This window comes from Pollicipes pollicipes, unplaced genomic scaffold (genome assembly GCF_011947565.3).
Source record: "Pollicipes pollicipes isolate AB1234 unplaced genomic scaffold, Ppol_2.1 Scaffold_962;HRSCAF=1114_pilon_pilon_pilon, whole genome shotgun sequence".
Lineage (NCBI taxonomy): Eukaryota > Metazoa > Arthropoda > Thecostraca > Pollicipedomorpha > Pollicipedidae > Pollicipes > Pollicipes pollicipes.
The window spans coordinates 1-12,885 of NW_023597098.1; the positions used below are offsets into that span (position 1 = coordinate 1).

Here is a 12,885-nt window from a genome sequence, read left to right on the forward strand (position 1 = left end):
AAGCACAGTCTTCAAGATGTAGCCCGAGTGACATGCTCAAGTGGAACGCAAGCCATGTGAGCTACGGACACGAGCCTATGCTAAATGCATCGTACGTTTCACTTCTTCTGCCTTATGGCATGCCATTAGATATATAATATATATATATATATTATATATAGATATATAATATATATATATATCGTGAGCGCGCCGCGCGCGCGCGCGCGGCGTGTGTGTGGTGTGTGTGTGTGTGTGTGTGTGTGTGTGTGTGTGTGTGTGTGTGTGTGTGTGTGTGTTTATCGTGAAAATGAAGTGTCGGGAACAACCAGTTTCAGGAAATGCACACCGGACTCAGCACAGGTGTTTCATCCTCGACCCAGTCCCCTTAATCCGTTTTTAAGGGACACTGATCTGCACATGAGTATGCTCTTGACGCCTCAGTCGGTACACACATGAAACACGCATGAGAGTGCCACCACGGACTGGGACGCGGCGGCGCGTGCACCCATTGGCAGAGGCTAATCCGCCAGTGATTACCGCACCGGCAGAGGATCGTGCTGTCACGGAAATGAAGCGGCCCTGAGTGACATCCGCCACATGCCCACTCGTGGCCAGCAGCCTTTCTGTCGGCACCAATCAAGCGGCTACCCGGCACGCCTCCATTGACTGGACGCGTGGGGTTGGGTATTTGCGGCGCTTGTACAGCGTGTTCCATAATTATGTATCACGCTTCGGTGTAATAAACAGCCAGCATTGCAGCAATGCCACCTTCTTAGCTGCACTTGATGAATAACTACCTGAAGTTTTGTCTTATTCATATTCGTCACTCTGAATTACGAATCAGTTAGGCACGGCTGAACTACGTAAGGTCGCTCCTCGTCACTGCGAAACTAATTAAGTCACGTTGACGTTGCACATATTTTTAAAAAAATTACAACTCGGACTGCTCAGATAGGAAATGCACTTTTGAGGACCATCGAAAATTATTTTTGTCTAGGAGATATTCCACAACCAGGAGAGAGAAGAAAGCGGGCCATAGTCACAATTCCAGTACTGTAAACTGTCTGAGGTCAAAAGCGTGGAAACTCTACACTTCCAGACGTCAGAATTTTGGCGCGGCGTAGTACTCATGAAACGCACGTGAGTTCAACTACAACGCACCGGATACCCAAGAGTGTTCTGGGTCTCACTCCTCACAAGATCCCTGTCCCGTCAAAAGAAGACATATGCTGACCAGTAGGCGCGGAATGCCTTCTGCGGCCGACTGAAGTAGAAGAAGCAGAAGTTAGAAGTTAGGAGCGGAATATCGTCTGTGGCTGACTGAAGCATAATTTGGTCTTGTCCGAGGACATCATCGGCGACATCTGGTTTCGAAGGAGATTCGTTTTCACCTGAACGGCCGAGTTGGCCATCGGATCCATCGGTTCTGGTGTCAAGTTCTGCCGGACGAGGTTCGTGAAGCTCTCATCAGTCGCCTAGGGTAACTGACTGGTGCACACTCAGAGAGTAGGGCATCGCCGGCCCGCTTTTCGCCCAGAACCCGCACAGCGAGCCCACACATGAGAACACCGTCTCCAGGAGGAGCACCAAAAGCTGGACCGTGCAATCCTGGGACCTTACCCCTAGATTTCTCCCTACGAGGATATTTTAACGCTCGCATCTACATATAAGCACAGAAGAGCTCGGAAGAGCTCAATGACGAGATCAAGAATCCCGCTCACGAGAGTAAGGGGGATGTGTCGCAGGATGGTGCGTGAGGCTTTCCTCAACATTAAAGTGTGCCTGGTGCAAAAAACAGGGCATTCTAAGCACGTATTTACTACTAACACTACATGGCGCTTTGCTGGTAGTTGGTTGTTCTATTCTTGCAATAAAAATGGCATATAATGCGTTTTCAATGCGTGCCGATTTCATTTCTTTCCTTGATATAAAGAAACAACATTAACATTTAAAATGTGGCATATAATTGTGGGACACACGGTATGAACACCTGACCCAGCACATGCTGAACAAGACACGGGATGACGTGGGCCGTATGGATGCCGCTGAGTTCGTGACTAGGAAAGTGGTTGCCATCGGCATTGAAATCGCCCACGTTTGGTTCGTTTGGGTTTGAAGATTTCCGCCATTTTTGTCTTGTGAGAAAGCCACAAGCATCAACTCGGCCTGCCGATACATTTCCAGACTGTGCGCTGTGTGACTGTGAGGATAAAAGGTGGCCGACTGAGGCCCACCCTACTGGCACCTGTGATAAAAGGTCGCCGACTGAGGACCGGAATGAGAGGAACACACCACTCAGCTGCCATCACCGGCTGGAGCATTAGAACCGTCGTGCTTGGGAAGCGTCCCCGGCCTGGAGCTTGCACTGGTGATAGGGGGGAGGGGGGGGGGCACAACTTAAAATTGCCACTGAAAACCCATGTTAGCGAGCCGCAGGCTCGCAAAATGTCTTGCATGGCGCAGAACACCATCACATGTTTTCGATTTGTTTAATCTTACTTACCTCCCAACTTCTTCATGGACAACATGTATTTACGCGCATATTAAAGCACGTAACACGTCTTATATGGAGGGGGGAGGAGGCGTACCCCTATGAGCCAGTAAACGTGCTCGTGTGCATGCGCCACGCAGCTGCGTGCGTACGCTCACGTGTCGGGCAGTACGCCGCCGGTGAGCGGCTTCTCCCCGCTGCACGAGTCAGTCTCGCCCCACCACGGCTCGCCTCGCTCACCATGCCGTAGCTGGCGGCCGGGTTGATGGGCGCCTCGGGCCGAGGCTCCTCCGGCTGCGAGGCGGCGCCCGAGCCACCGCGCGCGCCTCGCAGCATCTCCTCCAGCGCCTCGATGTACTCGATGGCCGCGCGCAGGATCTCCACCTTCGGATACCGCTGGTTCGGGTTGGCGCACGTGCGCTTCTTCAGCATCTCGAACGCCTCGTTGACCTGCGGAAGAAGTGAGGTGAGGTGAGCGCGAAGGCTGTGAGAGCTTCGGTGAGAGCGGTGTTCTTTTGGCCTAGCGTCCGCCGACGATAGTGTCTAGGCTACTGGGGGGGGGGGGGGGGGGACAATGCAGGCGCTGCCATACATTATCCCGCGTGGAGAATTGTGGTAAATACACGACGGACAAATATCAATGAGAGACAAAGATGAGCTTTTCCAGTAAGACCAAAAGGCTCAAAGTGACGTATTTGTGCACATACCCGGGGGGGGGGGGGGGGGGGTGGTAACGCAGGCGCGGCGATACATTATCCCACGTAAAGAGTTGTGGTAGATACACAACGGACGAATATCTATGAAAGATAGGGATGGGCTTTTCCAGTTAGGCCAAAAGGCTCAAAGTGACGTATTTGTGCACGCACTCCGACGCTTTAAGAGTCATGCAATGTACATTCAAGATACTTGCTAAAATAACGTGAAAAAATGTGTTTTCAATCTAGTTATGTTGCTTTAAGTAGCCACGCTGGACGAGCCCGAAGTGAAACATAATACGTCTCTTTTGACCACAATTCAGTGTCATGATGCAAAATCAATTGCCATATAATCCTGGCTATGGCATTCTGGCAACGGGAAGTACATGCCGCCGATTTGTAATCTTGTATTCAGGAGCCCTCCGAGAGTGCTCCTGAGTGCTCCGAGAGTGCTCCTCCGAGAGTGCTCCTGAGTGCTGCCATAGGGGCATGCGGGGTTGATCCAGTTGACATAATTGGCCTCTTCGACCATGATCCGAGGATTGTTGATCATGATCCGAAGATCATCACCGCTAATGATTGCTAAAATGTGCCGAAAACTTGATAGGTTGTACTATTCATGTTTACCCATGGCTAGAATATTCGGTCTCAGTCCCAATTCGGTGTAAGTCTCTTCCATTTTTTTTTTTGTCATCTCAACCAGCAATCTGAGGTAGAAGTTTTAAAGGAAAGATTGGAAAAGGAAACTCACAACAAAACCTTAGACCGTTCCTCCTCAGTCTCACAAAACATTTAAATTCGATTTCGTAATGCAAGCCAATCAAACAATAAGAAGTTCTGGCTTTGGCAAAGTCAGCTTATACTGATATCTTGTTGCGAGTGCATTGTCGCTTTTTGATAGCGTTGTGTAACAAAATGACAACATAGTTCTTTACATAAAATGTATCCATCTCGCAAAATTCAACCAATGCTTTTGTCATCTTAAAAAAAGAATTTGGACAAAAGTAATCAACACTCCAACCCTTACCAGTGCAACATACCGTACGTCGTTGAACCCACATTAGAAAAGGCAGTTGCTATCTTCATATTTCATAAAGCTCGACGCGGCTTTCGTTACAGCGAACATAACTCAAACGATCAGCTAGATGGATTGTGCGCCCAGGAGCACAGCTGACACTGCCTGATCCACAGAACATTAATGTTGCCCGTTGGACATAGACCTAAGTCAACGACAGTCAGACTACTTGTTTATTTGCTTCATAACGAAGAGCCAACACCATCAATCAGCCCGAAGATTAAAATATTAAAAGGAGCGAAGCTGCCAGCTGCTCTCACATACCTTCCGCGCGCCGCGGTTTGACGCGCTTCGCAGGACTATGGGCGTAGCATAGGATCAGCCGCTCACGCATATTTCTCCCCTTTTGCGCGCCTCCATATTGCATAATTCGCGTCCAGGTAAGCTCCGCAAGCACGCCAGTTCGTCCGAAGCAGGTGTTTTATAACCGCGAAAGAGATTCCTGCTTTAAGACCAGTTCGCAGTTATTCATTCCCTTTCGCTCTTGCAGAGTCGGCGGCGGGTCATGGCTGAGGCCAAGTTCCCTGGGTGAGTGAAGGCACCGGTTGCGTCCACTCGGCTTGAGATTAGCACAGAGCAACAAATACAGCTCTGCCGAGCTGCAGTTTAGCTGTCTGTCGTAGAGAGGAAGTGGTGTGGAAGTTGGAGCGCTCGGCTCTGGCCTGTCTGTCGTGGAGCGGTGGTGGTGTAGAAGTTGGAGCGCTCGGCTCTGGGCCTGTCTGTCGTGGAGCGGTGGTGTTGTAGAAGTTGGAGCGCTCGTCTCTGGACCTGTCTGTCATGGAGCAGTGGTGTTGTAGAAGTAAAAACGCTCGGTTGTGGACCTGTCTGTCGTAGAGCAGTGGTGGTGTAGAAGTAAGAGCGCCCGGCTCTGGACCTGTCTGTCGTAGAGCAGTGGCGGTGTAGAAGTTGTAGCGCTCAGCTCTGGGACTGTATGTCGTAGACCAGAGGTGGTGTAGAAGTTGGAGCGCTCGACTCTGGACCTGTCTGTCGTAAAGAAGTGGTGGTGTATAAGTTGGAGCGCTCGGATCTGGACCTGTCTGTCGTAGAGCGGTGGTGTAAAAGTTGGAGCGCTCAGCTCTGGACCTGCCTATCGTAGAGCAGTGGCGGTGTAGAAGTCAAACCGCCCGGCCCTGATCTACACGTGCTGGTCTGATGTCCCGGCCTCGCTTTCGCTTGCGCATTCCACATGGCGCCTTATAATATGAGACATCCCGTCTCAAATAGCCATGGCAGTCGTTGAGGCGCGCGGCCTCAATCGGTACTGCTACTGTGGTCTTCCGTTCGCTTTGTTGCATATCTCTTTGCGTTCATGCTCCTCTGGAACAGGTCTGCTGCTGCAAGTGTAAATTCAATTTACCTTGCATGTGCTGTTGGTGAAGTGCCGGACGGCATCAAGCTCTCAGATTCATCTTGTTGACCCTGACAGATCCCAACCGGGACACCGTCCAAATCATGACGTAGACGTCAAACGAATACGGCTGCGTCACTTAAGAAATGACTTAAAAGAAGGTGGACAGGAATGTTTTGGTGGCGTCTGTCATGTGATGAACGAAAGATAATTGATTGAAATAAAAGGCTGTACTTTGAGCGATTAACGCTATTGACCTATACAAAGTCATGACGACTGAAGCAGACTTGGGCCCATGGCGTGATCATTCAAGAACAGAGCAAGTGGGGAAGGCTTTGGTCGCACGCTCTGAAGTGCAGTTTCAATCATGACATGCATATCATAGGACAGCTCGTCCCAGTCCAGAGAGAACATACCAGCTATTTGTTTTGTTCCCAGTCAGCACATAGGGATGATCACCGCAGATTTTAGGACATTGAACGCAGCAAAGATCTGATGGCCTTCAGGACGCGGGGAATGCTAGGTTCGGAGGAAAGTAATGTAACCTCCTCTGGGCGCGAAACTGGAAACCGACTGGGCCCACGCACGTCTACACCCTGCTGACCCTGACCACAGACTGGGCCGATCTCAACAATGCTACGGCCTATTTCAGGGAGACGGACTAGTGCACGTCCATTCAGTGTTTAGCGGAGATAACGGGGTTTACGGCGGGACGCACCGGTGAATCTTCGTGGTGCTAAGACGCTGCCGACAAACGGCCATTTACGCTTAAAGGCAATATTCCACATGTAAAGATATTAAAGCAAGCGTCGTATATGATGAAATAGGCCCACTGATAAGTATTTGTTTACTATCAAGTGCAAAGGCTGCTGTAGACCGCAAAATTCCTCTGCTTAGTTGCTATGCTTCCAAATACGCCATTGTTTGGTTGCGTCATAGTATCTTGCACAATATTGATTGAGAGCCAACTGATGGCCGTTATACCTGGCAGTCGTGCTCACGACCGCCAGATATGCACGACTCGACAGTTACACTTCCCTTGACCTTGATCGCCGTGTGGCCTACATAATGACAAAAGTTGGATGGCAGGATTTGAATGACGTTATTATGGTGTCATGGATGCGTGGGTCACCTTGAATTAACCTGCACAAAAATATCTGCATATCTTCGCTGGCGCGCAGCTAAAACACTAAAAAGGCTCGGGTGTTAAGAAGCACAGGGCTGTAAACTGCACCGAATAACCTCAAGATGGCCATTTCAGTTCAAAACCCAATACAGATGTGGAATGGTGCTGTTTTAAAGGAGGCTCCCGGAGCTCGGTGAGTACATATTTAATCGGCGTCACGATCGGCGTTCAAGTCTGTGGTGACCAGGATGCCAGGGGCTATGGATTTGGGCTAGGGTTACATAGTCTAGCGAGTTTACCAGCTTCTCAATCATATATTAGGTTTGGCCCTTGCATGAGGAGACATCTCTTTGAATGTACCCAATGAAACTGCTATCAGTCACTGCAATGCAAGGTCGTGTTGAGAGGAAGGCATAGCAAGCTAAATGGGAATACAGGCTATAGATGATTCCCTTGTTACCAATGCAAAATGCCGCACGTATCGGCTGAGCTCCAGCGAGGGGTGCAGAAGCGTCACAACAAGTGGAGGAACACAATCAAACTTTCTTTTTATATTTGTCATGCAGCACACTAGGGTAAATCTAAATGTAGTGAAGTAAGTGCTAAACCTGCTACCAAGGCACAAGAGGCTTGGCTCCTCACCGGCACCTATTCCCACGGTGAGCGCGACGGTGTCATGCTTTCGCTTGATGTCGTTTGATAGGGACGGAGTCAAACTTCCGACCCCGTTGTGTTGGGCCGACCGCTGCCAGTTGCCGATGCTCGTGATTCTCAGTGACCAGCGCCCAATGCGCAGCACACATCAGGTTGAGGCCCGATCAAACGCAGGAACGATGGTTATGGGGCCAAAAAAGCCAATAATCGATTTCAGCAGCAGGAACATGCAGCGCCGTATCACCTTATCTGGTCCACCGAGCCCTTTTGCTCAAATAATGCGCTGGCTCACAAAAGTAAATGTGAAAGGAAAAAGATAAAAAATTCATGCCACGTTGCCTGAGCTTAAGTTTGTTGGTCTCGTCATAAATGGGAATCCACGCGAATAAGGTGTCGGCAAGGTGAGAGGTTCACAATGACGAGTTCATGACAGCTCAGACCTGGGTGAGGTACATAAGCAAAGCGATATGCCTTGATATCTCCTTTACCATACGCTTCTACAGACATTTGCTTTGCGTGCTGGGTTTAAGCTGACCCCTCAGGTTAGCGCATTCTCCGAAAAAATGAAGCGTTTGCTGTTCAAGCTGACCATGGGCTGGTTGACCAACGTTCGCCACATTAACAAGCTTTGGAGTCTAAGTTTAGGCGCTAAAAGTCAACATATTCAGGTAAAGACGAGAGAATCCGCGCACCTATATACAAACGAAAGTGAATGCACTGAGATATCACCTTAAGTGTGTATATAGCTCGGCATTACGTGCAGGGAGTTGACAACGCTATCCGAGTGTGGGGAGCACATCTCATTTATACAATGGCACTAAAGGCAGACGATATGCATCAATGCCCCGACTAATGCACGGATTCAACCGCCTGACTTGCCAATGGGCCACGCCATTAAACGCGCTCAGACCCGTCACAATGGGCGGCTAGAGACACGTGACTAGACGCCCCACGCCGTTCCCCGTCCGCCCCTGCACGAGCCGCGTGACGCTTAGCGCACCCATCTGCACGGCGCCCGAATGCCTGCACGGCCGAGCCTCTGCTCGGCAGATGTCTGCCTCCTTCCGGTCGTGGCCGCCGCCATGTTTGCCAGCCGGCCGGCCGGCGGCGACGCGCCATTGTTGCGCACGGCGATCTGTCGGTCGTCTGCTGTAATTTGTCGGAACGCTGAATTGGCGCAGGGCGGAGCGGTGCAGTGGGACTGCAGGTGCAGTGAGACTGCAGGCGACGGGCACGCAGCCGATAACGTTTGAAGGACGCAAGCAAAACTACAGCCGTGGTGAAGGGCAGCAATCCTATTTTTAGAGCATCCCGTTTTACATGCCAGCGTGACAAAAATGGCAGCGTTGGATGAGGAAAACCAGGGGATTTGCCCCATGCGCGTAGAGCCGAGGCGGGGAGTGAAATGGCCAACATACTTTTGTTGGAGTTTTTTGGCACACTACAGCATGGTGCATGAAAGAAATTGCCTTTAAATTTGGTCTACCCGCCTGATTTGGGACGTTCCTATCCCTCTGCTTTTTTGTTTTTGCTTTTATTTTCAACTTTCCCTGGACAAAACTCTCAGTGTTCTGTTAATATCATTCGCCAGGAAAGATACATTTTGATATGTTCGTCAATAGACGTGTGAGAGCCTGGACCTCCTGCTTTTTTGAGTGTTGGAATGGAATCGGAATCACCCTCAGCCCCCCCCCCCTCCCTGGCCCCCTCTCAGTCCCCTCCCTATCACTGCCCGTTCACAAAGTCGGGGAGTGGGGGGGGGGGGGGGGCGGGCAGAAGTACATTTATTTACAAATGAATGGTAGCTCATTCAGCGTAAGCCATTTGAAGAATGCTCGGAACTGAAATGCCCTATCGTTGCTGCGAGACAAGGACTGCACGGGCTCGGGCACTATGCCGCGTGGTATCAGTGTGCGCATCACTGATTCAGCACGATGAACTGCCTCACATCCAAGGAGAGGATGGAAGTAACCATTTTTGACGTCATCATTATACGATGATAGCGATAATCCAGTCATGCGGTAAACAGCTCAGGGCTAGTACACCGATAAACCTACCACAATGCCTTAGCGGGATGTGGGACACAATTACATATTTTGAGTCCATTGAGCTCCACACTGATTTCGCAAGAAACAGCTGATCCTTCTTTTCTATGTCTATCGGCTATCTCTGTGATACCCTTTCCAAGATAGTCTTCAATTTTGCTTCGTTGTTTGTTTCACAACCGTTTCTTAATACCAACTTTACTGCTCATGTAGTCGCGGCCGATCAAGCACATTTGGATGGCATTTCAAATGCAAGCGCGGAAAGATCTTGGACCTTCGTCTGGCCCGCCAAATTCTATCACATGACATGCATCGAAGGATGGGAGGCAGGCTGCTATGACGCATTCGTGCCGAATGGGTGATCGAACTTTGTTCAAGCGTGGAATCAAAGAGATAAGGCCATTTACCCGTCGCGCACGATATGCGGCTGTCCGATGACCATGTGGAAAGCAATGCACCACTCGCATTGTAGAACACCCGCAGACTTTTCGATAATCCTGACTGCCTCCAGCAGAGCTTAGCACAACATACAGGGATGTACGCAGAGGAGTGCTTATGAGGAAACAGCGGGCAAGGAACGGCTTGCGAAACGACTTACACGCATGCGTATGCTATTGATATGTCTGCGAGGCCGTTAACATTTCCTGAGAGCATCTTAGATCGCCTAGGGGCAAAACTTGGATCGTGCGCCCTGCGTGCGAGGATATCGCATGCGTCAGCCCGCTTAGTTTATCACGGAGAACTCCACATTCTGCGCACGTGCTGACCGCTCTCACGAAGGAGCGTCCTGGAAGCCTCACGGATATTGAAGCGTACGATACAACTTCAGGACCCTGTCAGTCACCACGAGGAAATGAGAGCTACGTGCGCATTTGCAGGGACGACTAAACATCGCAGCTGCAAGTTTCCCCGGGAATTAATTGGGTGTCATTCCCCGACTGTTCTGTCTCGAAAGTACTGCGTTTGCTTGTCTAAGGACAGTGCATGGAAGGAAACAAATCAAGATGCCTTTGTGCGCTTTATGCTGAACAAGCTCGTTCAGCTACGGGCTTGAGGCTGCGGTAATCTCCGCGCTGTTTTGATGAAGATCCACCTCACCTGCTTACGACTCCCCCTACCACACCTCTGAGACCAGCACGTGCAGTCACACCAAAGTGACTCTCCTCTACCGAGTCCAGAACTCTGTCGACCAGCCGCGCGGCACCTCTGCGGCAGTCGCGAGGCCCCACACAGCGGTCCGGAGCGCCCCGACGCCACCAGCGCCTGCTCACCTTCTTCAGCCGGCGTCTCTCACGCATCGTCGCCGCCTTCCTTCGGTCGATGGTGACCGACTTGCGCTTGCACGCCTTGCACGCCCAGGGCAGGCAGCGACGCTGGCCGTGGCCGTGCGCCGACGGCGCCAGCACGTGCGGCACGTGCTCGTCGTGCTCGGCGTGCTCCTCCTCGCTGAAGGCGTGCGGGTAGTCCGACGTGTCGGGGCTGTAGGGCGGCGCCGTGCTGTCGGCGCCGCCGCGGCCCGCGTACGCCGGGTACGTCTGGCCGTAGCCGGGACTGGCGGCGCCGTCACGTAGCGGCGCGTAGCCGGCCGGCAGCGGCTGGTACGGGCCCTCGGGGTAGCGACAGCTGCGCATGTCCATCACCATGCTGCTGGAGGGGCCGTCCGCCGGCAGCCGCCGGGCCCGCCGCCTCTCGTACCGTCCACGCCGCCGCCGCCGCCGCCGTCGTCGCTCGCGTCGCGCCCAACTGGACCCGCGCGGCGCTCCGCCGGCCGCGACGTTCTCGTAAGTTGCGCCGGCTTCGGCGGGCGAGCCGTCGCCGCGGCACAACCCGCGGCGCGCCGGCCACGCCCCGCCGCCGCGGCAGCCAATGGGCGCCGGAGACGGCGCGGCGGGGCGGGGCGGGGCCGGGTCCGCGGAGTGGTGGCCCTGCAGCTGGGAAGCGGGGACGGACGGGACTTGTCTCCCAGCGCAGGGCACGACCCGGCCCGGGCGGTCGGCGTGGCTTCGGCCTCGGGCACCGTGTTCCGTCAGGCCAGGAAGGCAGATGCACAACAGTCAGCCACTACCGGCCACGACACTACGTAATAGTTTATGAGTTGCACAGCCCGAGTGGACAACATGCTGTGACGACGAACAAAGCTCCTCCATCAACGTTCGATCTTAGGTAGTCAAGCACGGGTGGAGTTTGTGCTAGATGCTTTGTGGGATGCGTGTCCCATTTGCGCACATTTTGCACATTCGCAGACATTTTGAACCCTCCAGACGTCGTAGTCACTTAGTGTGATCATTTTCACTGCAGCATGTGCATAGCGCGTGAGGCCTAGCAACTGGAGCATTTATATGACTTGCAATATGCCCAATACCGTTCTGTCAAATGCAGGTGTGGGTGCATGCACACAAACCATTCTCAGAGAAGACGAGGAGATATGTATAATCCACGCACGTACCTCGTATTGCGAGACGGCTTCCGATCACTCTCAGCCCAATACATTCAGCCCTGACCGCCCAGTCTACGGCACAGGGTTCCGCGATGACATGACACATGTAACCGGGTCATGAACGTTAGCGTCGCATCCCAACAGCACGCATGTGGCGTGGGAAACCGAGACACATCAGGTTGCAAACCACGGCGACGACCTCGTGATCTCAACTAAACTTTCTTGCTTTTTAATGACGACGTCTTGGGGGTGCCACTCGACCGACTGGTCCACACCGGCAGCGACGGTGCCTTCACCACTACATGCTGCATGCAGCGCGCACAGCCGGCTCTGTTGCGACCGCCTACGCCATCGCGGCCGACCAGTTCCCGGTGGACTTCAACCCGCTGGTGGGCCTGAGTAAGATCACGGTCACCATGGTCTTGCTCAGGCCCACACTCTTGGGACGTTGGACACGTTGGCTTACACGCAAGGGATGCAGGACATGTGCAACGCCATGGGACGGTGTCTGGCGGCAGCCCGTTGGCCGTGCCGCGGGAGGGCACGGCCCAAGCCTGGCCGTGCCGCGGGAGGACACGGCCCAAGCCTGGCCGTGCCGCGGAAGGGTATGGCCCGAGCCTGACCGTGCCACGGGAGGGTACGGCCTCAAGCTTGGCCGTGCCGCAGGAGGGTACGACCCGGGCCTGACCGTGCCACGGGAGGGTACGGTCCAAGCTTGGCCGTGCCACGGGAGGGTACGACCCGGGCCTGACCATGCCACAGGAGGGTACGGCCCAAGCCTGACCGTGCCGCGGGAGGGTACGGCCCGGGCCTGACCGTGCCGCGGGAAGGTACCGCCCGAGCCTGACCGTGCCCCGGAAATATACGGCCCGAGCCTGGCCGTGCCGTGGGCGCGTACGGCGCGGGCCTGGCCGAGACAGCCGCCAGCTGCTGGTCGCTGCGCTGGAACGGCGCCGCCCAGCTCAGCGTGACGCTGATGACGCGCCGCTGCTGGCCTGACCGATGCCTGGCTGTGGGTGCCGGTGCTGCCGA

At 53.3% G+C, this 12,885-nt stretch overlaps 1 protein-coding gene across 1 annotated transcript; it reads right to left on the reverse strand.

The window, feature by feature from the left end:
- Positions 1-2,713: 2,713 nt before the first annotated feature.
- LOC119114531 (transcription factor SUM-1-like) lies at positions 2,714-11,059 on the reverse strand (the record flags this gene model as incomplete). The annotated part of the gene is made up of 2 exons (XM_037238632.1): positions 10,688-11,059; positions 2,714-2,923 (listed from the first exon to the last, which is right to left on the reverse strand). Coding segments are annotated over exons 1-2 (582 nt in total), but the record flags the coding sequence as incomplete, so codon positions are not given.
- Between the last annotated feature and the right edge of the window lie 1,826 nt (positions 11,060-12,885).